Source organism: Diabrotica virgifera, chromosome 4, assembly GCF_917563875.1.
Source record: "Diabrotica virgifera virgifera chromosome 4, PGI_DIABVI_V3a".
NCBI lineage: Eukaryota > Metazoa > Arthropoda > Insecta > Coleoptera > Chrysomelidae > Diabrotica > Diabrotica virgifera.
Genome location: NC_065446.1, coordinates 116765755 through 116792516, shown reverse-complemented (window position 1 = coordinate 116792516; position 26762 = coordinate 116765755). Strand labels below are relative to the sequence as shown.

Sequence of the window (26762 nt, the reverse complement as noted above, 5' to 3'; positions counted from 1 at the left end):
GTATTTGGATATCTCATCAAATATTAATAAATTAAGGATCAGGCTAGATTATAATGTATTTTTATTTCGAAAAATTATTTTTGATTGGATATTTTCACGGCCACCTAATAAAATTTCATCTAATTCTTGTTACAATTAATGTTTGGCTTAAAGAATCACGAATAACTTACAAATTAAAGCACTTAGATATAGGGAATGCTTAACCTTTAACTACACGCGCTGGCGTATTTTGTGCGCCAGATATAAGAATTCTACTGCAAATATATTTAAACATTTAATTTTTGACCTTGTTTATCTCTCTAACCTATCACTGGAATGTGCTTTACAATTTGGTTCTAGTTTAGTTATAATCGGCGTTCTGGGAAGATCGTAATTTACAGTTTATTATTTGTTGTTTCCGGTGGTGGACAATATACGCCACGATTATATTAAGATAAGTAGTAATGTAAGTACATATTTCAATTGTATTTTAGTCATTATGGCACAAAATATATTTTTCTTTATAAACAATACTTTTTCTCCCGTAAAAAATCACATTTCAAAAAATTTTTTATTAATAATTTTATTTATCCTGGAATCCAGTTATTCCATGATTCCAGTTATAAATCGTAATTGGCTTACTGAGAAGGAACTCAAGGAAGTATTCACTAATGCCGAATAAGGTTTATAACAAACAACTAAGTGTATTTTTTCAAAAAAAAAATAAACAAATCAGCTGTTTTTAAGTGTGTTTTCTTGTGGCGTATAAAGTACGCCACGCGTGTAGTTATGTTATAACTTTATGCGCGGGTAGTTAAAGGTTAAGAAGTAAAAAAGTACCATAAAATATAATTTCATTACAATACTAAAATACAGGGTGTTCCATTTAAGAAAACTCAGAAAATACTCATTCCGAGTTTCGACCCACCCTGTATTCTAAAATTAAACATTTCGCTATACTTTTAATGTTTAACAATAGTAGACTATAATATAAATTGTTTTAATAATAATAAAAAATTTGACGTCAAATCACTACAACTCTACAGGGTGTACATGTTGCTACGAAATTAACAAAAAAACGTAATTATCTTTTAAACTACCTCGTATAATATTACAAAATCCTATATTTTAAGAAAGGAAATGTTGAGTATAATCCAAAAATGTAAAAATATACAGGGTGTTCCATTTAAAAAAACATAAGTTTTTGTCACCCTGTCAATACGGACGCCCCTGTATATTTGAAAATATTTTTAAATTATGGCTCTGTCTGTGCGCCAACTTTTACCTAAATAACTTTTTTTCGTATCTCTTACGACAACCGAGTAATTGGACTTTGTCACACTAATGCCCCACCCTGCATATGTCACTAATCAAAAACATATAAATTGTATATGTTACAGTTCAAGTTGATTCTCAGTTAGAGTTGACTCCAACTAGTTGGAGTCAACTCCAACTGAAACGAGCAGTAAAAGTTGATTTTAAAAATTTAAATCAAATTTTACTAGTTGGAGTTGACTCTTCCTGGATCGATTCAGTAAATGTTGATTATACGAGAATCTCAAGTGTATTTTTGATGAGTGGGCGTTTCTTTGTTTTGACCGTTTCAACTACTTATTAGTATAGTCTGTAACGTCGCCCCCGTTAGGTAAATTATTCTGATTCGATTTTTTGCACAAACTTACTCAAAGAAATACATCCGTATAACAATCCTTATAACAAATACACAGGATGTCACGCGGTACCGCGGTCGAAAAATTGTTTAACCAATTTTTGTTAACCAAATTCACAAAAATAATTTTTATCGACTCTATCTCATATTATGTAAAGCAGCGGTTCTCAATATATGGTACATGTACCACTGGTGGTACATATCATTATTTGCGGTGGTACACAAAACACAAAAACTTAAAATAGTAGTACATAGTAAGTCTTGATTATACAATCTAAAAATATAGAAATATAATAAAAGAAACTTTAGATGCTACATGACTCAAAAAGATTGAGAACCGCTGATGTAAAGGTTTTATTGTTTGAAAATTGTAAATATAGATAGCAGTACATGAAGGGTTTAAAGTGTGTCTGAAGTAATAATGTATTTAAATCGGTTTTACTTTTTCGCACTGTTTTTTAGCACATTTTTATATAATTAAACATCCGTAACTTTCGCATTCGGGAGAAAATCAGATACGCCCTTGCAACGGCAACTGAAATGCTCACAAAACAGTGACCACGGAAGCAAAGATGGATGCCAGAGGAAATATTGGATTTAATGGACGTCAACTAAAAAACAACAAATCTGTAGGAAAAGATGAAATACCAGCTGAGCTATTGAAGTTAATCAACGAGGAAAACTTAGAGCTTCTTCTTGGACTATTTAATAATGTTTACAATACAGGGACTATCTCTAAAATATGGCTTGAATCAGTCTTCATACCACTGCCTAAAAAGAAGAACGCCAAATTATGCCAGGACTTCCGCCTTATAAGTCTATTAGATAACATTCTGAAGCTTTTCTTGCGTATCATACAGAACAGAATATATTATAAAAAATGTGATGAGGTCACCGGTCAAGAACAATTTGGCTTCAGGAAAGTATGGGGACACGAGAAGCAATATTCTGTCTTCAAACTCTGGCACAAAGATACAAAGATCAGCAAGCAGACCTTTTTATCTGTTTCATAGATTTTGAGAAAGCGTTCGATAGGGTGAAGCACAAGACCTTGATAGAAAGATTGAACGACATCGGAGTCGACAAAAGAAATTCTAAAATTATAGAGGTTATTTATTGGAATCAGACAGCAATCATAAAGACCAACGGTAATACGTCAAGGCCAATTGAAATACAACGAGGTGTTAGACAGGGTTGTGTGCTATCACCCATACTTTTAACGTCTACTCTGATGTAATATTTGCGAACTCTATCGCACTCTTCAGAAGGAATCAGGATAAACGGGCAGAGAGTAAATAACATCCGGTATGCAGATGACACAGTATTAATGACTGATTCGGACCATAGTCTGCAGATACTGTTGGATAGGGTCACTGAGAGTTGCGAAAACATGGGGATGAAGATCAATACTGCGAAAATCAAAGTTATAAGAATATCAAGAAACAAAAATTTACCTCTTCCAATAAATATGTGAAACACCAACAGCTTGAATACGTGTAAGCCAGTACAAATATCTTGGTTGCTGGTTCAACAATAAACTTGATTATAAACAAGAAGTCAAGAGCGAGAATAGAGGTAGCCCGACAGGGGTTTATCAAAATGAAAAGCTTATTTTGTAACAGTAGCATTAATATCAGCCTTAGATGTCGTTTTCTGCATTGCTATGTGTGGTCAATACTTTTGTATGGAACGGAGGTCTGGACACAACACAACACTGATGAACAAGTTGGACGCCTTTGAACTCTGGCTTTATAGAAGAGACTTGAAAATACCAACCCACACCACCAACGAATATGTTCTGAGGAGAATAGGTACAGATAGGGAACTGCTAAAAATCATTAAAGTCAGAAAAGTTAGCTACCTGGGACACAAAATGAAAAACAAAAAGTACCGCCTCACGCAACTGATCATCTAGGGTAAGATTGAAGGAAAACGGAGTCCCGGTAGGCGCCAGATTTTATGGCTTAGAAATATCAGAGACTGGGCCGGCCTTGATTCAACATCTTTGTTTAGAGCCGCATTGGACAGAGACAGATTTGCCAGTGTAGTCGCTAACCTCCACTAAAGGAGAAAGCACCACAAGAAGAAGAACTTTCGCCTTGTCATGGTGATGACATGTGAGCAATAAATTACAAAAAAAGTTTTGACAGTTTTGTGGTTTGACAGAAGTTTGAATTTTTAAATGTCAAAATGGTGCAATGGTGCATCTCACTCGCACTCACATTGATAGCTGCGTCAATACGCTCCTAGCGCTCATTGTTAATAATTAAAAATAACCGCTTAGTAATAAAATAATAACAAAAATTTTTTCAGTATCTTGTAGGGGGGTAGTTAAAATTCGTATGACAGTAATGACAGATGACTTTTCTATATTGTATACCTACCTAATTACTAAATCTGTAAAGTTTTGATTTATTTTGTATGAATATAATTGCGAAACACTACAGAATTTTACTTTTTGACATAAATTTTATTAATAATAAGATAAATTTTGTATAATATTTTTAATAATTAAAGTAAATACATTTTAATTTCACTCAAATAAATAATCGATTGCTGCCATTGACCACTTACATTCAATCTCGGTTAATTTGATTAATAATCGCGGCAGGTAAAGTAACATTCTTCTTTCAATAGAACAAAGTGTTACTTTATTGCAGAAAATGAGGGCAAATGAGTACAATAATGGATGATTTTAGTGACGTTTGGCGATAAACAATGATTTTAAACAAATTCGCAAAAATAATTTCTTCACTTCGTACAAATTTTTTTTAGGTCCTTTGGGCCTTTTTTCTCTAAAATTGACTGTTGTCGAGTTATTAGCGACTTAAATTTTGAAAAACGCCAAAATAACCATTTTTAAGGTTTAATAACTCGGTTAAAGATAATAATTATTGTGAAAGTCGAGCGAGCGGCCGTGGAGTAACGGCATAATCGCTGGCCTCATACGCCAGTGCACGTGGGTTCGAACCCTGCCAAAGACAAACCATTTTCATTTCCAATAATGACACGAGCCGTCTCACCGTGCCTCGGAGAGCACGTTAAGCCGTCGGTCCCCCTGGGCTAGTGTACATCGACACTAGTTACTTGAAACAGGGTTAAAGATGTAATTGGCGCCGGAACTGTCCGAAAGGCTAAAATGCCATACGATATTATATATTATGAAAGTCAGAAACTAAAAAAAATCAAAGATTAAAGCTACCTCTATAAGATCCTGAAGAAATTTTTGTCATTATTTCATTAATAAGATATTATTTTTAATTATCAACAATGAGCGCTAAGCGTGTATTGAGGCGGCCGTCAATGTGAGTGCGAGTGAGATTCACCACGGCCGGAATGGTGCATCTCTTTAGCACTCACCATTGACGGCCGCCTAATACGCACTTAGCGCTCATTGTTAATAATTAAATATAAAGCTTAGTAATAAAATAGTGACAAAAATTTCTGCTGGATCTTGTAGAGGGGGCTATAAACTTTGATTTGGTCACTTTCTGACTTTCATAATAATGGATTTTAACCGAGTTATTAAGCCTTGAAAATGGCTATTTTCGCATTTTTCAAATTTTAAATCGCGTATAACTCGACAACAATCAATTTTAAAGAAAAATCACAAAATACCTTTTTTTGCTCAGAATAACCCAAATGATCTAAAAAAAATTGTTCGAAGTGAAAAAATTATTTTTGTGAATTTGTCTAAAAAAAATTGTTTAAACAATTTATCGATCAAGGTACTGCCTGGCACCCAGTAGATTTGTTATAAGGACCTCTTTTTGAGTAAGTGTGCAAAAAATTCGAATCAGAGTAATTTACCTAACAGGGGCGACGATACAGCCTAGACTAATTTGAACATATTCAGTAACATTTAATTTCTAAAATCGACTGTTTGTGTGAATCAGTATCAACTTTTACTAAATGGCATTGGGAAGAGTATACTTTTCCTAGTTGGAGTCTACTTTTACTAGTAAATGTTGAATATAAATCTTCATTTTATATTTATAATCAACTTTTACTGAAACCAGCCGTTAGAGTTGACTCCAACTAGTTGGAGTCAACTCCAACTGGATAATCAACTTGAACTGTAACATATACATCAAACAAAGAAAAAATTCAGCCTAGATCGAGGAGTAAGAGAAGGAGACAATATTTCACCAAAAATGTTCACGGCAGCTCTAGTGACAATAGTTAAGAAAACTCAATGGCAAGATATGGGCATCAATATAGATGGAGAAAGATTAAATGATCTGTGGTTTGCAGATGATGTTGTACTAACCGCAGACAACTTACAAGATACATTTTCTATGATACATTTGCTTAAAACTCGTGTCTGAGAGAGCAAGATTAAAAAATAAACTTTGAGAAAACTAAACTTATGACAAATCTCGTAATGAGCGGAAATCTAAATATTGGCAATAATACCATACAACAAACACTTACAAATATCTGGGACAGGAGATCAAAATAAGCAGAGACAATCACTCACATGAAATACAGAGGCGAGTAGCCCTGATAGTCTAATATCCGAATATAGGTCGACCTGTACCCATCTGCTTGCCAGATGAAACATTTTTTTTATTAAATTTCATACATAGACAAATATTTCTAGCATGGGTTGCCTATTAAAATCGTGTCATAGCTATCCTTAGGGGGGAGCCGAAGGGGTTGAAACCAATATTCCAAATACATTTTTTTTTGAAAGTATGGTAGAATTATTTTATTTTTTTAAATTAAATAGGCATATTTATACAGTTCATAGATTGCTCAAGAAAAAATTCAAGGAAAAATACTGAAAAATAAGCCAACTGTGACAAATTTTTAAAAGACACGTCAAAATATAATGAATTTTGCGGTGGACTTCGAATTCGGATTTTTGCAGATAAAGTTAGGTGACAACTTCAATAATTATAATTGACTTATGCTCCTTCTCAAATATGCCCGGAACATTAATAAAAAAATTTAAATATTTAAAAATTTCGAAAAATATCGATTTTTTTTTTACTTTCATTGCTTATAACTTTAAAACGATTCATTTTGGAACAGTGCATACAGAAAAAGTGCATACAGAGAGTGGATCATTGGACAAACTCTCTCTCGCGACATTGTACCAATCAAAATGTATGCTTATTGTTATTATATGATGTAACAAATTGCAAAATAAACATTAAACAAAAAAAAAAAAATTTGGAACAAAGTCGTAGGGAAAGAAAATAAAGATAATTGAATTTTGTATAATATACAACTGGTTTAAAATGTCTTAAATTATTACACTTTCTGCAAAATAGCAATAAATAGAAAATAAGGGAACAAAAAAGACTGTTTTTATTCAATGTTTTTCAACCACTGTGGTTGCATTTAGAAGCTTCATAATTTGCTTAGAAAATTCTTACGACATACTTAACGACGTTCTACACCTTCGGCAAAGAATTAAGGATTTGCATGAAATTTTAGTATTTTATAGTTTACTTCAAAAAGACTTGATTTAAAAAAAAATTTACCGTGCCGTTTAATTACTATTAAGGGTCAAAGTTAAGTTTTAACATGGGCTCTTATGGGAATTCTTAAAAAGTTAATAACTTTTGGCCCAAATTTACGATTTTTAATTATTTGTGCTTAAATTAAAGGTTTTTTTGTAAGGAATAACATATTAAAAAATGAGAATTGTTTACCGTACCATTTATTTTTAATTTATTTATTATAATTAATTCCGTAATTTCCGTAATTTATTATAATTTATTTTTATAAAGTATTCAATACTGAAACATATGATTTGAGTATTCTGCTATAAATGCATTGTTATCAACTTTCGCTTGCATATAAGTTTCCCCCCTTTCCTCTGAGAGACATACCCCGCAACGAAGGTGTAGAACGTCGTTAAACCGTCCACCAAATTTCATTAAAATCGACCTAATAGATTTTGCATAATAATTTTGCAATCTAAATTTTTTTAAAAAAGTTCAAGTTTTTAAATACTTTCTGAACAAAAAGTAGACCATTTAGAAGTTTGCTATTTTTTACATATAAAGAGATTCTCTACCTATCTAATACACTTTACAGAATTAAAATCGGATTATTTAAGCGGCCTCAGCACTGTTTTAAAGTTATAAACAATGTTTTGGCTTATAAACAAATACAGTGAGGACATTTGAGTTGGAATAAATTCATTTTCTTGACAATGGGCAACTCTGGAGATAAATCCCGAAACAAATCGATTTTTATTTTTAAATTATAATTTTTTGGCATAAATATTATACTAGTGACGTCATCCATCTGGGTGTGCTGACGTAATCTAAATATTGGAATTAATTTAATTCAATTTTTTTTAACTCAAACCATGTATAAATGATTATGTTAATGTTTATATTAGTGAATACAAAATTGAATAGCCTTTCGATTGAGCTATCACACGGCACCTATTCTCATTTAAAAAATCATCGATTACGTCATCACGCCCCGATGGATGACGTCACTAGTATGATGTATATACCAAAAAAATAGAAATTTAAAAATAAAAATCGACCTGTTTCGGGATTTGTCTCCAGAGACGCCTATTCTCGAGAAAATGAATTTATGCCAACTCAAACGTCCTCACTGTATTTGTTCATATGCCAAAAAATTGTTTATAACTTTAGAACAGTGCTGAGTCCGCTTAAATATTCCGATTTTAATTCTGTAAAGTGTATTAGATAGGTAGAGAACCTCTTTATATGTAAAAAAATTAGAAAACTTCTAAATGGTCTACTTTTTCTTCAGAAAGTTTATAAAAAATTTGAACTTTAAAAAATTAGATTGCAAAATTATTCTGCAAAATCTATCAGGTCGATTTTAATGAAATTTGATGAACGATTTAAGTATGCTGTCAGAATTTTCTAAGCGAATTACGAAAGTTCTAAGTGGTTGAAAAACGTTGAATAAAAACAAGCTTATTTTGCCCCCTAATTTTGTATTTATTGCTATTTTGCAGAAAGGGTAATAATTTAAGACATTTTTAACCAGTCGTTTATCATATAAAATTCAATTATCTTTATTTTATTTCCCTACGACTTTGTTCCAAAATGAATCGTTTTAAAGTTATGAGCAAAGAAAGTAGAAAAAAATCGAAGTGTTTCGAAATTTTTAAATATTTTAATTTTTTTATTAATGTTCCGGGCATATTTGAGAAGGAGCATAAGCCAATTATTATTGTTGAAGTTGTCACCTAAGTTTATCTGCAAAAATCCGAATACCACTTCGCACATCCAAAAATAGACGTTTTTTCACAGATCCGCCCTGGTCTATTTATTAGCTTATGAATTTTTCGAGGTAACGCTGTCGAATTTTTTAATTTTATTTAATTTTGACTATTTGACAACTCAGTCAAAACAACGAATTTTTTTTGCAAAAAATAAGCATACAACAAAAAATATCTCGACAGCGTTAGGGAGCGTTCAAGTATTACGTAACGCGATTTTTGAAGATTTTTGACCCCTCCCCCCCTACGTAACGCACTCTAATGGGAGTTTAACTATTGCGTAACGCAATTTTTGAAGAATTTTGACCCCCCCAACCTGCGTTACGTAATACTTGAACGGCTCCTTAACTCAAAGAATGTCGAAAGAAAATATATACAAAATTCCAGGTGGGTCGGTAAAGTAGTTTTTGATGACTGTATAAAAGTGGCACGTGAGGCAAATATCTGACATTGATCCGGAGCTGAAAGTATTAATTAAAATAAATTTTACATTAAACACTTACTTGCATAACCCTCAAAGGTCCCGACAGTTCTTCGGACAGTTTTGGAGTTTCTTGACTTTTTTCGTCGCACACAAAGCAGCTCAGCAAAGAACAACTTTGCGCCGGAGTTAGAGGATTAAAGACACCGTTAAATATCAGTTCAGTAATCAATAATTCGTCGGCACTAAAACATAAAAATAATTTAATATTTGCGCGATTTTGCAATTACAATTTTATTAATTACTGCTAAGACTTTTGATTTCATTATACAGTGTGTCCGCGTAACTTGGAACCATATGGGAAACTTTTTTATTATCTCTGCCCTGCTCTGCATAGTCTAAAACCTAAGATGCAATCATCAGATATAAAATTTTATCAACAGTATACGAGGTATGTCAAAAAATATTAATTTCGCTCAGGAGTAAAGTACTTTTCTATCTCACAATAACGAAATTTGTTATTAAGAAAAGTTGTTTAGAATTAAAAATTATGTTATAATATTACATTCTTCTAATTAAAAATAAACATTTTTTGAAAATTTTTCTCAAATTACGGATACTCAACATCATTTTTATTTATGATAACTCCGTTATTATTAATTTTACACAAAAAGTTATTGTCTAAATGGTCTAAAAACTAAGATGCAATCATACGATATCAGATTTTATCAATTTTATACGAGGTATGTAAAAAAATATGAATTTCGCTCAAGAGCGTATCTTCAGAGTTAACAATATTTCAATTAGAAGGATATAATTGCATATTGTAACATAGTTTTTAATTCCGAACAACTTTTTATAATAACAAATTTTCAATATTGTGAAAAACAAAGGTACTTTACTCTTCAGCAAAATTCTTATTTTTGACATACCTCCAACAAAATTTATAAAATTTAATATCTTATAATTGCATCTTAGTTGTTAGAATATGCAAAACTTCTTATAAGGAATACCTTTTTTTCGTAAAATTAATATTAACGGAGTTGTCATAAATAAACATGATGTTGGGTACCCGTAATTCGAAAAAAAAAAATTTTTTTTTCAATTAGAAAAGTGTAGTTGCATATTACAAGATAATTTTTCATTTCAAATACTTAACTATTTTTAATAAAAATTTTTCATATTGTGAAATATAGGCACGCTACTCTTGAGCAAAATTCATATTTTTTGACATACCTCGTATACTGTTGATAAAATTTGATATCTGATGATTGCATCTTAGGTTTTAGACTATACAGAGCAGTTTTTTTCCGTAAAATTGATATTAAAAAAGTTTCCCCTATGGTTCCAAGTTACGCAGACACACTGTATAACTGAGTAAAAGTACTGATTCTGTTGGATTAACCCTTAAACGCCCAAGGGTGGGTAAAAAATGTCCACCTAATGCGTATTCCCTTGTAACATATTTATTACGTGTTTAAAATTTTTTTAAATATTATTTATTGTTAAAAAGACCCCTTTATCGAATGTTAATTTGGTTCTATTGATATTTTTGAAAATAAAAGTAGCACTTTGAGTTAAATATGGGTGCGCATAAAAAATACACCCTTGGTAAAACTTTTCCCTAAAGGTTTCTATATAATTTCTCGTCGGTAGGAAGATAATCCATATAATTATCGACGTATAATTACATAATCTACATAATTATCGGCCAATGAGGAGGCTGAAAGGAAGAATGTGGAGAAAATCGACAAATCTGAATTACAGGCTTTTACTGGTATATTAATTTTGATGTACATTGTAATTTTGTTGTAAGGTTTGCAAATTGTTTATATTAATATTTTAAAAGATGCTGTGTATTAAGCATAAGATTCTTAAGTCTAATCCATTTCCAACAACTCTCAATAAATATATTAGCTATTTTCGAGGTGGACATTTTTTACCCACCCTTGGGCGTACATTAGGGTGGGTCGAATTTTTCAAATCGAACAAAATTAGTATGGGTATGAATCGGAAGTTGCATTAGACTATTAGAAACAGTATAAAGATAATAAAAAATATATCACATATATGTTTTAGCTCTCTACCGGGACTTGAAATTTCCCATAAATGGAAATTTTCCCCCTGACTTTCGAATTAGTTTTACAAAATAAAACAAAGTTGTATTCATCTAAATTTTTGGTTCTAAAGAAAATTAATGCGTGTTACTCTACTGATTGGCTGTTGTCGCTTGTTTAACGCATGCGCGAGCGAGATTACTAGACTGACCTTTCAGCTAATTTCGTAGAAATCGCAGTACAGTTTTGTCTGGACAGGTTGGCAGATCACTATTTTTTTTTGTATGATTTGTTGTCGGATTTTGTATAATTGAAACTGCTTCGTGTTGTGTACTGTATTATTGCCGTAATAACTTTTTATAACTAATTAGTTTATTAAACTAAAAAAGATATATGTGTGTTAGTAAAATGAGTTCAAAACTTTTAAAAATTCGAAGTAAAGTGCGTTGTCCTATATTTGGAATACCTTCTGAACCATCTTCAAGTGTTTTGCCTACTGTTAGTGACATTATAAGGTATATATTATATGTGCGGTATGATTTACAAGAAGTAAACTCCGGAAAACAGCCGCCTATAACCGAAGTTCACGCTGTTGTTTGTCAACGCATTGAAAAGATCTGGTCTTTGGCTTCAATTCCAACTGTAAGCTCAAAACGCATTAAGGACCTTCGTAAAAGGTATTATGATGAATATATTAAATTAATTCGATGTCCAAAAACAAAAAGATCTGATACATACACACAAAAAGTGGACGCTTTCCGAGAAACTTCCATGACAAGACTTTTTTAACATTGCATCGTGTAAATGCATGACTTTTGATTCTTGCAAATGCCCTAAGAATCTCAAAGTCCCTATTATCGAGCGTCCTTTCCTATTAGACCAGAGGAAAGAAAGAAAGAAAGAAAAATGATGATAACAGGTGTCGATAAAAATACTACCATTAAATTACAGCGCGCATTGGATCGACAAATGAAACATAAAGAAATCGAACTCAATGATATGGTCCAAGAGCTGTGAGACATTTTTGAGTAGGTATTTTAGGCAAGCTGAAAATTTTTCAGGTGACTCTTCCATAATAGCCTAATACAAAAATGCCGGTCTGGCTGGAGGGTAGCGGTTATTTTCCCCAAAAATCCCCCCCAAAGTTAAAAAAAGGGTAAAAATTGTTATTACAAAAAATATCATTGACGTGACTTTAAAGTAAATTTAAATATTCAAATATTAGGAAAATAAACAAGCCAGGCGATTTGAGGGCGATTTTAGCTCTGCAAGATACTTGCATGGGCGTCCCAGGATTATTTTCAGGGGATGCATATTAACTTCAGAAGATTTTATCTGAATCTGTACATACTATTAACAAGTATAAAATATACAACTATACATGCATAGCTATGAATATTCCTTCTGGACAGGGAGGTACAATTGTTATTTTGACAGGGTATTTTTTAATATTAAAAATAAATATTCTAAAAAAGGCAGCTTTTTGGTGAAATTTTCCAACTGCCATGTGATCAAACAAATTACGGGTTCATATAAATGAAAAGCGCTATAGGTAAGCAGCAGTGTGAGAAAGAGCGTATACCGATAGCTGTTTGCGTCCTCTGTTCTAGCGAAGTGAGTCCGTTCGCTCGAGAAAAATCACGTGACCTGGTGATACCCATGTTGTTGTGCCTCGAAACGTTAGAGTAATTGTTATATATTATAGTTTTTTAAGTAACTTTTCCTTAATTAAAGGAAAATAATACGTACTATACAATAGATTTTGCAAATATGATAGGAAATGACAAATTTATTATTATAAATATATAGGTAGAAAATTATAAAACTATAAACTAAATAAATTCTGTGTCCGAATCTTGTACTTCTTCTTCAAACTCCTCATCTGAGCTTAAATATTCATTCTTTTCTTCTTCGTCAGACTCCCCTCGAGACTCAGATTCTTCTTCTACATGAACTGTAGATAGTTGTAATATGCATTTAGAATTTATTAAAAATTAATTACTGATTAATTAATTGATTTGCTACGTATTCTCTGTCATTTTGTACGGAGTCGAAGCCTGCACAACCACGGGCGCATCTGAAGAAAGACTTGCCATTGTTGAGATGTGGTGTTATCGAATAATGTAAAAAAATAATGTACACAACACGTAACAAACGCGGAAACATTAAGAAAGATGAAAATTAGACAAGAAATACTCAACACTATGAAGGAAAAAAATGAGTTACTTTGGTCATATACTAAGAAATAAAAAACCTGATGTGATTGGTTATATAAGGAAAAGTATTAAGTATTGGTTTTAAAAGAAAGAATACGTAGCAACTCAATTAATTAATCACTAATAATCTTTTAATTAACTCTAAATACATATTATAACTATTTACAGATTAGGTAGAAGATGAATCTGAGTCTTGAGGGGAGTCTAACAAAGAAAAAGAGAATGAATATTTAAGCTCAGATGAGGAGTTTGAAGAAGAAGTACAAGACACAGAATTAATTTAGTCTATAGTTTAATACTTTTCTACCTATATATTTATAATAATACATTTGTTTTTTTTTCTATCATATTTGCAAAATCTACAGTGATGAGCGCGCTAATAACCGGCAAAACAGCTCAAAAGATGGAAAACATAATACATCTCGAAACAAAAAGAGATGAAACTCTTTTTGTTTCGCAATGTGTTATGTTTTCAACCTTTTGAGCTATTTTGCCGGTTATTAGCTTGCTCATCACTGTATTGTATAGTACGTATTATTTTCCTTTAATTAAGAAAAAGTTACAACAACATGGTTATCGCTAGGTCACGTGATTTTTCCCGAGCGAACGGACTCGCTCAGTTAGAACAGAGGACGCAAACAGCTATCGGTATACGCTCTTTCTCACACTGGTGCTTACCTATAGCGCTTTTCATTTATATGCACCCGTAATTTGTTTGATCACATGGCAGTTGGAAAATTTCACCAAAAAAAACCTGTCTTTTTTAGAATATTTATTTTTAATATTAAAAAATACCCTGTCAAAATAACAATTGCACCTCCCTGCCCGGAAGGAGTGTACATAGCTATGCATGTATAGTTGTATATTTTATACTCGTTAATAGTATGTACAGATTCAGATGAAATCTTGTGAAGTTCAGATGCATCCCCTGAAAATAATCCTGGGACGCCCATGCAAGTATCTTGCAGAGTTAAAATCGCCCTCAAATCGCCTGGTCTGTTTATTTTCTTTATATTTGAATATTTAAATTTACTTTAAAGTCACGTCAATGGTATTTTTTGTAATATCAATTTTTGCCCTTTTTTTAACTTTGGGGGGGGATTTTTGGGGAAAATAACCGCTACCCTCCAGCCAGACCGGCATTTTTGTATTAGGCTATCATAGAAAAGTCACCTGAAAAATTTTCAGGTTGCCTAAAATACCTACTCAAAAATGTCTCACAGCTCTTATGCAAAAAAAGAAAGATGTCTGAAATGAATAAGAATGTTTCAGAAGCACATGTTGATAATGATATTGTTGACGTTGATACGGAACCTATACCTTCAACATCAACTTCGGAGTCTAATAAAACCTATAATACATTACATCTTCCAAAACTCGCAAGAATCTGCGATAGATATGGAGTTTCAAAACGATCCGCGGCTGCTATTGCTACTGCAGTGTTACAAGATGTCGGCCTAGTGTCCTCCGAAGAGAACCGTTTGGTTATAGATAAGAGCAAGGTACGTCGAGCACGAAATAAAGCAAGGCAACATCTACAAATATAATGTACACCAAAGCTCTCTAGAAAGTATTTATTTCGATGGGAGAAAAGATAAAACCTTAACGATCGAAAAGAAAACTGGTCGTTCTTATCGAAAATTGGTATCAAGAGAACATATTTCTATCATAAGCCAACCAAACTCACAATATGTAGGTCATACGACACCAGTAATTGGAACTGGAAAAGCTATATGTGATTCTCTTCTTAGCTTTCTTTCAACCAATAATGTGAAGTTAGATTTTCTAAAATGTATAGGATGTGACGGAACTAATACGAATACTGGATGGAAGTCTGGAGCAATTCGATTTATGGAGTTACGTCTACAAAGGCCTCTTCAATGGTTTATTTGCCTACTACACGCAAACGAATTGCCTCTAAGACATTTATTTAGTGTATTGGATGGGCGAACCAGCGGGCCTCAGGGATTCACTGGACCTATCGGAAAGGCACTGGAAACCTGCGACCATCTCTGTGTTAAAGCGTTCAGCCCTGTCTCCGGTAACCTTATTTCTCAAAAAGAAGATGTGATAAAATCTTTAAGCACTGATCAAAAATACATGTACGAAATGTGTCAGGCTGTATCATTGGGTGTGTGTAGCGACCAACTCGCTAACAGGCAGCCTGGCAATATGTCACATTCTCGCTGGCTTACAACGGCCAACCGCATATTACGCCTTTACATTGGAACCATTGACCCATCTGAAGAACTACAGACACTAGTTGATTATATCAAGAAAGTCTACGCTCCCGTATGGTTCCACATCAAAGAACAACCTTCATGTGAAATGGGACCCAAACATCTTTTTAAATTAATTAAATACTCCAGATGTTTATCAGATAAAGTGAAAACCGTTGTTGATCCAGTAATACAACGTAATGCATTTTTTGCCCATCCGGAAAATCTTTTGCTTGCTATGATAACAGACAACAGAGGTTTCGTCAAAGAATTAGGTCTAAGACGTATCATAAAAGCAAGAAAGGAATCAGGTGATAAGGTAAGAGTGTTTAAAGTTCCGAAACTAAATTTCAATGCAACAGACTATATTGAAATGATACACTGGGCCGATTTACTAGTAACTTCACCTCCCTTACTAGGAGACATTACCGACTCAACTCTTGTGGATATGCTGTCAAACATATGTTCAATTAAAATAGAATTTTCAAAATTTCCCTGCCATACTCAAGCAGTTGAACGTTGCGTAAAACTGGTAACTGAGGCATCTATCACTGTAGTAGGTGAAAAGGCTCGTGATGGATTAATTCGTACCACACTCGAGTCTAGAGGTCTTATGCCATCTTTTGATTGTAAAGCTGAATTTAATTGTTAACATTGCAATTTTTCTCACAGTTTATTATATTTTTTTACTTAAAGTCTTATATTTAGTGTACCTATTTTTTTCTGGATTTGTCAAAAATGTATGTTTAATTAATAATAAATATTGTTTCTTTTTAAACAGCTTGTTTAAATTTTATTCTACTCTTTAAAAATAAAAGAAAAAAAAAATAGAAAAATCTGACATTTCAAACGCGGGTAGAGGGCTATAAACTATATTGAATTAAAAATCTAAAAGCATGATCTCAAACAATACAGTATTATGCAACTTTTGAAAACTACCCAACTATGAAATTTGAAAAAAAAATTTATTTTTACAAAATCGACCCACCCTAGCGTACATGGAACAAAAAGGTTGGGCGTTTAAGGGTTAATGGTAGATTATAGAGCGAAACAAGAATTATTGTTGCAGAACTAATAGAAAAGTACAGGTTATGCATATGATCGTTTATCTATAGATATAAAAGACGAAGATACTGATCTGTAGTTACAAAATGATGACATAAGTGTCTGAAATTCTTCCATTTATGCCACATCAATTGAAATTTCTACGAAATAAAACTAACCAGCATAATATGGATCCAGCCCTTTCGAAAAGTTTTAGGTAATTTGACAGGCACAAAAATGGCGAGAGCCGTCAAGACTCTTCCACAATGCTACTTGCTGCGCCAATTTTTGTTCCTTTTATATATAATATTTTCACATTTTAAACTCTAAAAAATTTTATTTAAATCACGAGAATTACAGCAAATAAAATAAATTTATAATGATTTATCTATTTGTTATAAATAAGGTTAGACTTAAATATCATTTTCAGCGTGAACTTTCATTCAAAGAAAACTTTGTGAAACTATTAATAAAGGTGGCAAGATTGACAGAATTTCTCATTCTGCCCAAACTACTTTTCTAATAATTCTTTTTCTGGGTAGCAAAATTTATGTAGAAACGTCAACACATTTCTAGACTAAAATACATACGTACCTGCTTAATTCACAAGCTACTCTGCCTTTTAACTGAATGACATCAGTACTGGAGCAATACTCCAGCCTTCGTAACACCCTTTTTCTAGATTTCAACTCGTCCAGTTGCAGTACGGATTTGGCTTCCATTAGTTTCGATCTAGCCGATTCCAGTTCCGTCTGTACGATAATTTTCTTTTCGAATTTTGGGTATTCGGTAGATAAAATCTCTGTTTTATGCAAGGGGTGACTATACATTCTGAAAGAAAAATTAAATACTTCGATAAAACACAAAAATCGTTACACAGTGTTTCTTACTGTACAAAAAGATTGTTATTGACTCGTTTATAGTGTTTTCGATGTATATAGTGTCAATAATATAAAATGTGCCAAGGATGGCCGCATATGAAATGCCTCCCGAAATAGGATTTCTTACCTGTCGCTAAAATGGTCACATACGAATTGCCTCCCAAGCTTTAAACAAATTACATGCTTCTAATCTTCATGTGAAGGTGAGACGTTGCCGCATCTTCGTCCCTTTGTAAATTTTTGGCAAAATTGGTGTCCAATAATAAATATTCAGAATTCATATTCGATATTGAACAGAATTATTTTATCACCCAGTAGACCGCACGAATTTATTTATTTTATATTCACGCACGTAGATTAATTAGTTTAGATAAAAATTGGTCAATTATCAACAATATAATTTGGAAATGTCACGAAACTGCTGACAAAAGTAGAATTATTTACCTTAATTAGATATACAAATCACGGGGGACTAGCGTCACCTATGACCCAATTTAAGCTTCTATAAAACTAGGCTCTTGGGCCTAGAAAGAGAGTTCTCATTCAGTCTTCAGCTAATCGCGTATCATTTATCAGTTACAGTGTTCGGCGGTTCTCCCGGGATTGAAATATATCCTTGTGTTCGTCTATATCAATAAACGTATTTATCGCTACTCACGTCTTTTACATCCTACGTAATTACACAATTGGTATTTTGTTATTTAATTTATTTTATTTTCAACCTTTATGTATTAAACATTATTGACACTAGGCGGTATTTATAAATTGTAACTAACTTATACATATATAATTAGTTTTAGAACCATTATAATATATATTAATAATTTAACAAAAAATACAAAAAAACTTACTTGGAAAATATTACAAAATGTGTATAGAAATATAAAATTGCAAAATATTTTTCCTAAATTTATATGATACTACTTTGACAAATTCTAATCTATTTCTTTTACAGTCTCTTAATTCTAAAATTTTTTCATTTAGAAAATTTATTTTTGCTGTACTTTCCGCAACAATTTTTTTTGGTGTCGAAACAGAATTCATTTTAATGTAGGTATTTATTTGAAATTGTAAAATTACATCAATAAAATTATTAATGTTAGGATGAGGGCAGTAGAAAGAAGAATTATACTTGGAATGAAAACTTTCGCATGGGTATGTGGTTCTTTGTAAGGATGAAGAGTGCTCAGCCCAAAGATGTGGAGGAAATGTCGAATTTTCAGATATGTAATTATCAACAAGATAATCACAAAACTGGGTGACTCTTTCATCGACTGGTTTAATTTCTGCCAAATCTATAGCAAAAAAATCGCTAACATCTTTAGGATGTAAGAATGAAAGACCAAAAATATAAATAATAAAATGCGTAATTTCGGTTAAGTCAATACCTTTTTTCTGGTATTCTGGAGCTAATCCCAGTGCTTGAACCTTTCTATACCATGCCTGACCCAAATGAAAACGACATCCATGAAGATTTGCTTCAGGAAATGCCCTACGAATACCATTATGAATGGAAATTTCAAAGTCTGAAGTTATTACTGTAGGGGATACAGGACAATTAATTTTAAACCATTCTTCTATGATATATTTAAAAGCGAGATAATATGAAGATGACTTTTTATCTTGAAGTAAACAAAAGACAAGAGGATTATAATGTCCATTTTTCAAACCATGTATACTAAACAATTGAGTGAAAAAACGAGGACAGTATTCAAAAGTTCCGTCAACATACCAATTGGAAACAGTCGAAAGAAAACGAAGATTTGAAAAACATGTTAATATAATAATATGATTATCTTTGTCATTTTTAATTATAACATTTTCATTTCTATTTGTAATAATAGAAAATGAATCGAGAGCTTTATGAAATTCAGATATATTTTTGGGAAGTTTAATTAATGAGTTTATGGTTCTAGGATAATATAAATTTTGTCTCACCCTATTGTAGTCACCATTGATAGCAAATGTCTCTATATTTGTCTTTTTAAGTTCTTTACAGATGAGCTTCATTGGTTTTTCGCTGAGATCTTCCACGGCTGCTCTTTTTATTGAATTGCTTACGACTTTTCTATTGTAAACTTCGGCAGACAACTTCTCGTGGTTATGATCTAATATTGATTCAATTATCGTATTTTCACATCCCTGTGTTTTCACAAATGCTTTGCAGGTTTTTTTAGTACATGTCCACCGTTTTACTGTATCTTTGGCCAACATTTTTTGAAAACCGAATGTAAAACCATCAATTATTGATAGTAAAGGTTTACCCTTTTGACTGACACTTATTGTTGATTCCATTATTTCGGATGTTATGACTTAAACACAATTTGATCTTGAAATCGACGAACTGACAAGCTTGAAATAGACAAACTAACTGATGCAGGAACTTTCAAGTATTTATACAACATTTAGCCCATTAGCACAATTTTAACAACTTTATTTTCTAAAAAGAAATATGTATGTCGTACTGCGAAATATTTATGTGAAACAAATTTTTTGTACACTGCATTAAGAATTAGAAAATTCAAAATAAATAGATACTACCTATTTAAATTATGATTTGGCAACATTGTGTCATTATACAGAGATTAAATAGACAAAATATCAGCCTAAATGATTAACGAAACGGAGGCATTTCGATTGTACCTGGGAGGCATTTCATGTATGAAAATATTTACCTGAAAAAGGGGGAGGCATTTCGATAACGCCGCCAAGGATACACCAAAAATATTTGGACAATTTACGTGTCAAACACTATCTTTTTCTCGACCTAGGTGGAAAAACAAACTGGGCGACTTTTACTGAGAGATTGGACAAATATCTGTGATGGATAAACAAAACACGAGAAAACTACATGAGACTTCACGACAGTGAATCAGCGGAATCGTAAAGAGTATGTAAGAATAGAATGAAAGCCAAGACCGAGAAATTGTGGACGAACTACTGCACAGTTTAAATGCATCCAGATGATAAAAATGGATGGAGACTGTGGAAGAACTAGATTTTAGTAAATCACGCAGAAAAGCGTGGTCCTTAATTAAAAAACTTTTTAGTTACTAGTTTTTAGGTAGTAGCAGAGATCCAACTAGAAACAAAGTACGAATAGTTCCCAACAAAGTAGTCTCCGTCCCAATCCGTCCAGAATTTTTAATTAACTGTGAGAAAATATGTTAAGAAAGGGCTGGCTGATTTCTGTACAGATACCTTAAAATCAGGAGAAATCCCCCACTCACTTAAAAAGGCTTCCATTGTAGCCATATTAAAATCAGGAAGGGCAAATGATCAGCCTTAAAGTTATCGACCGATTGCACTGCTGAGCAGGGATCAGTCCTATCTGTAGTTGCACAGATCAGATCCTATCCTTAACAACATAACACATTGAAACAGGTTTTCAAATAATGCTAAAAATGTCCGTTGCTTCATCTGAAGACAAGAGCTAATCTACAAATTACTCGTGCCATTCCGTGTCAAGAAATAGCTAAAAACATTGACAGCATGCTCACCGACAGATCCTTACAAGTCACAGTGGGCAATTTTAAAAGTGCTCAAATGAAGATCATTAATGGACTGCCGCAGGGATCTGTTTTGGTACCCTTACTATTTAATTTGTACATCACGGATCTGCCTAGGACAATTTCGCTGACGCTGACGACTGGACCATTGCCGCAAGATATAATAACTTGAATGTTACAGAAACAATACTAATGGATAACCTTGCCATTATGGCACTACGACATTGGGTACCTCAACCTCTATACTCAAATCATCCTCTCTCGGACTTATATACTCGGCAGCTGAAATGTTTCGCCGGTATGGCTCAATAGCAAACACTTGAAAATTGTTGACAACAAATTAAACCACAGAAGAATGACAACAAATAGGGTAGTCAGGACAGTGACAGACGGTTCCCCATTAGGAAGACGATCAGTGGGAAGACCACAAAAACGATGGAACGACAACTTACTAGAGGCACATTGAAAAAACAGACAGAGTCATGTCTATACAAGAAGAAGAAGAAGAAGAAATTAAACCAGACACTGCGAATGATCTCAGATACAATTAGACCAACACCGAACTATTGGCTTCCCATTCTAAGTCACATCCCACTGCCGAAACTAGGAATAAGTCATTCTTTTCTCAGAAAATATCGAAAAATCCAGGCTAACCATCAACTACCCATCCACCAGGACAAGCTTGATATCGAAATAAATAGACTGTGCTCCATATATCCTCCATTGTTAAAGGCCTTCTCCTTACATTGAACTGCCCCGCAATACATGAACAACGCTGAACAGAATAAAAACAAGCAGCGGTAGATGTGCTGACAGCTTATATAGGGGAAAAGTCCTTACTCCTGAGTGTGATTGTGATGCACAACGACAAACTGTCCGTCACATTGTTGAAGAATGCCAAGTCCAAGTTGTTGACTACTGAAAGGGTATATTTTTCCAAAAAAAAACTATCTAAAAGTCGTTAAATCATACTTACTTCTGTTCTAAAATCTCAATTTTCTCTACTATAGATAAAAATTCTTCTTCTTTAATCTTCATATCCGTCACGGGATTTAGTAGGGGCGGTCCTTCCGGAAAGCGTTTCTTCACTTCCTTAATAGCTTTGTACATTCCTTTTCGACTATCTTTCGACCTTAGATCGTTGGGACAGAACAGCCGCACGGACGATAAATGAGTTATCAGCGTCGAATCTACAGTCACTACCTCGATTTCGCCTTTCTGAAAATGTCAAATATGTCTCTTTTATCAAGCGGGTGTACAACATGTATTGGAGATTGTAACTCACAATGACGACCTCTCGTGGATTTTGGCGGAACTAAAATTGAGACCTTTTTCTTTTTATTGCCCTGCTATAATGGGGGTTTTTAATGTCAAATCGTTGTTAAAATCGTTGTCAGTATTTTCGAAAATCAATAAAGTGAAAAATTTAGTAGTCCCATCGATTAATCTACCAGCATCAGTAGAATCAAAAAGAACGTGTTCGTCCTAAATATACTCCAAATATTCTGCAACACAACATACAAATAAGAACACTTTTGATAAAAGGTTTGTAAGCTTTTAATTAAATCTTTTGTATTACAATTTGTTGATTATATTGATTTTCGAAAATACTGACAACGATTTTAACAACGATTTGACATTAAAAACCCCCATTACAGCTGGGCAATAAAAAGAAAAAGGCCTCAATTTTAGTTCCGCCGAAATCCACGAGAGGTCGTCATTGTGACTTAACATCTCCAATATAAATAAAATAATTCGCTAATACTTCGATATACAAAAAAAGTTTTTTCGAAAAAGAAATAGTTGTCATATAAGTCAGTAGAAATGATATCGGGAGAGCAATTCTATTTATGGTTTGTGCCTTGTTCTTCTTCTTCTTTAAGTGCCGTCTCCAAATGGGAGGTTGGATATCATCATCACTACCTTTACTCTATCTACCGCTGCTCTGAAAAGTTCTATAGAACTGCATTTAAACCAGTCCCTTAAATTCTTCAACCATGACACTCTCCTTCTTCCTATTCTCCTTCCTCCTCTTATTTTTCCCTGTCTTAGCATTTCATATCGCTGTCTCCTCATTGCGTGTCCCAGATAAAGTAACTTTATTATTGTTATTGTGTTTATTATTTTGTATTCTTTGCCCATTTTTCGCAATACTTCCGTGTTTGTTTTCTTCTGTGTCCTTCTAAGCATCCTCCTGTAACACCTCCTATATGTTCTTACTTCAATGTCCAGTTTTCAAGTCCATATTGCAGAATAGAAAACACGTAACATCTCAGAGCTATTATTCTTAGTTCTAATCTAAGATCTTTGTTGCAGATAATTGTTTTTATTTTTACAAACTCATTTCTTACTATTTCTATCCGGGCCCCTATTTATATTGTTTGATCAATTCGGCGCTACCATAAGTTTTCCTGGTTTGGGAATCATGACGGAGTTAGCTATTTTCCAAGCAATACGAAAATAGTCCAGCAAGAAGCACGCATTGATTATTATGATTAAAATAGTTATAAATAATGCAAGAGGATAATTTGGTAGGTGACCCCTACCAAATGACACCTACGACGGTTGATCGATATGGCAGAGGAAGCTTAGAACGAAAATGGGAACATGATTACGAAAAAAATAATACACTAAGCATCAAAATTAACGCACCACCTTAAAAATGGGAGATTTGCGATGACTCTTCCTAAACCTGTTGCCCGATTTTAGTGATTTCTTTAGTATTTTATAGCTTTATTCTTCAACAATATCAGTGTAATAATATTATTGCTAATCAGGTAAGTGCCATTGTATACCAAGTGTAACAATGATAGTGTGTTTTTTTTCTCAAAGTTTGGAACACCCTGTGGAATATTCTAACGCATATAAAATATTGAAATTAAAACTCGACTAGTCTTAGGCTTTCTTAACATTGCTTTTTGATTCATTCGCTTATGTGGGATATTAAAAAAAGTTAGGTACTTTAACAACTAACCATGTTATTCATCAATACAGGGTATTTCTAAATAAGTGCGACAAACTTTAAGGAGTAATTCTGCGTGAAAAAATAATGACTGTTTGCTTTATAAACATAAGTCCACAAATGCTTCGTTTCCGAGATACGAGATGTTGAATTTTTCCTTACAAGCTGACGATTTATTTATTGCTCTAAAACCGGTTGAGATATGCAAATGAAATTTGGAATGTTTTAAGAGGTAGTTATTGCATTTTTTGACATGCAATTAAGAATTTTATATTCACCATTGGCGTGCATACGGGATGTATCTAAAATGCTTATACCCGTATGCACGCCAATGGTGAATATAAAATTTCTAATTGTATGTCAAACAATGCGCAATAACTACCTCTTAAAATCTACCAAATTTCATTTGCATATCTCAACCAGTTTTAGAGCACTAAATAAATCGTCAGTTTGTAAGAAAAAATTCAACATCCCCTATTTCGTAAACAAAGCATTTGCAGACATATGTTTATAAAACAAACGGTCATTATCTTTTCATGCAGAATTACCCCTGAAAGTTTGTAGCACTTATTTAGAAACACCCTGTATTGATGAATAACATTGCTAATTGTTAAAGTACCTAACTTTTTTATTATCCGTCATATGCAAATGAATCAAATAACAAAATTTTGAGAGAGCCTAAGGCTACAGTTGAGTTTTAATTTCAATATTTTATATACGCTAGAATATTCCACAGGGTGTTCCAAACTTTGAGGAAAAAACACACTATGTTATCTATAGGTGTTCCATTATATGTATCTTTGCACAAACGTCATGATTCATTTGCAAAGAAGTTAAAATCAAAACATTAAGAGAAACGTATGTCGATATGTAATATCATCGATATGTACCTACCTACTGTCAATGTAATGATTAGGAAATAGCTATGGCTATTATCTGTGGATGTATTTTATAAAGTTATATTGTACATTTATATTTAACTATGTTATAATATACCTTTATAAAATAAACACAATATAAGTTATAAATTCCAATAAACACAACAAATGCGCTAATGTCACTGTCACTGAAAACGATAAACGTCAAAATTCATAGTAAACAAGGTATCAAAGACATGCCGCATTGTTTATCCTTGTTTAACTTATTGTGGTTTCTATGGACAAGCGGTTTAATTTTGCGATAGCAGTTTCTGTAAGTAAAATACGAGACCTAGTATAAAAACTAAATCGTAAATAATTTCATGCATGTGCAAAGATATAATGGAAGAACTATAAGATGGTAATTACGGTTTTGCGTAATTTTGCGTTTTTATTTTAGGGAGCGTTCAAGTATTACCTAACGTGATTTTTGAAGATTTTTGACACCCCCCCCCCAACCTGCGTTACGTAATACTTGAACGGTCCCTTAATGGGGTGAAAGTGAACATTCATTATGATTCGATAAAAAAAAGCAGACTATGACTAGCAATGCTAGAAACGGGAATATCAAGAAGATCAGTGGAGGTAACTCAATGCGTGACTCGTATGCACAGGTAAAGATAGGAAACAGAATATCGATGCCATTTAGTAAAACATCAGGACTTGAGACAAGGAGACCCCTTATCACCGTTGCTATTTGAGATAGGTGTTTTTACAACTCGAGGAGGAAACAGTAGTCTGAGTCCTCGAATAAATGAAGAGAAGACGAAGTTCATGCTAGTAACAAAAAATTCAAGACCAAGAGTTAGGCTTCTTAATGTTGTTCTGAAGCTATTTCCTTGTGGCATTTTTGGTAATCAACTATTCTAAATGGGAAATATGCCCCAATTTAACTAATAAAATCATTTTCTTGGCTTATTTCCCATTTAGAATAGTTGATTACAAGAGTTAGGCAGAACATAACTATTAATAATTACAACTTCGAAGTAGTGAGAGTTTAAATATCTAGAGCAATAAGCACAGATGACAACCATGTAGAAAAAGAGGTCTCAGCAAGGATAGCTGCAGGGAATAGAGCATTATACTCCCTATCATCATTATTAAGATCTAAGCTGCTAAAAAGACAATCTAAATTAAGACTGTACATGTCAATTATTCGCCCAGTTGTTACATATGAAAGTGAAACATGGACTCTACATCAGCGGGAAATAAATAAGCTGCTGATATTTGAAAGGAAGGTCGTCAGAATAATATTTGGCCTTTAAGAAGACGAATTTACAGGAGAATGAAGAAGGCGCCACAATGCTGAATTGGTGACTGTATGGTACTGAAAACATCGTCAGACATATAAAAGCTAACCGGATAAGACGGGCAGGTCATGCGGTAAGATCAGAAGAAGACAGCGTGTTAGAGACATTGTTTTTTAAAAGACTAGGCGGTAGAAGATCAGTTGGCCGGCCTAGCAAACGATGAAAGGATGATTTTAAAGCCGATTGAAATAGGATAAGGGTACAAAAATGGTAAATGGAAGCGCAAGATCGTAGAAGATATATGGCCATAGTGGATGAGGTGAAGAATCACCCCGAGTTGTAAAGCCAGTCAAGAAATAAAAAAGGAAAGAACATCCCCAATATTAAAAAGAAACTTATTTACTTTATGTTAT

At 33.1% G+C, this 26762-nt stretch overlaps 1 protein-coding gene across 1 annotated transcript in view; it reads right to left on the bottom strand.

The window, feature by feature from the left end:
* LOC126883121 (exosome RNA helicase MTR4) overlaps positions 1–26762 on the bottom strand; it is a 79469-nt gene that overhangs the window by 12208 nt on the left and 40499 nt on the right. The window contains exons 12-14 of the mRNA XM_050648365.1: positions 22197–22438; positions 17425–17661; positions 9377–9539 (exon numbers count right to left, since the gene is read on the bottom strand). Of these exons, the coding sequence (XP_050504322.1) occupies positions 9377–9539; positions 17425–17661; positions 22197–22438 (642 nt within the window). The remainder of the gene's footprint in view (positions 1–9376; positions 9540–17424; positions 17662–22196; positions 22439–26762) is intronic.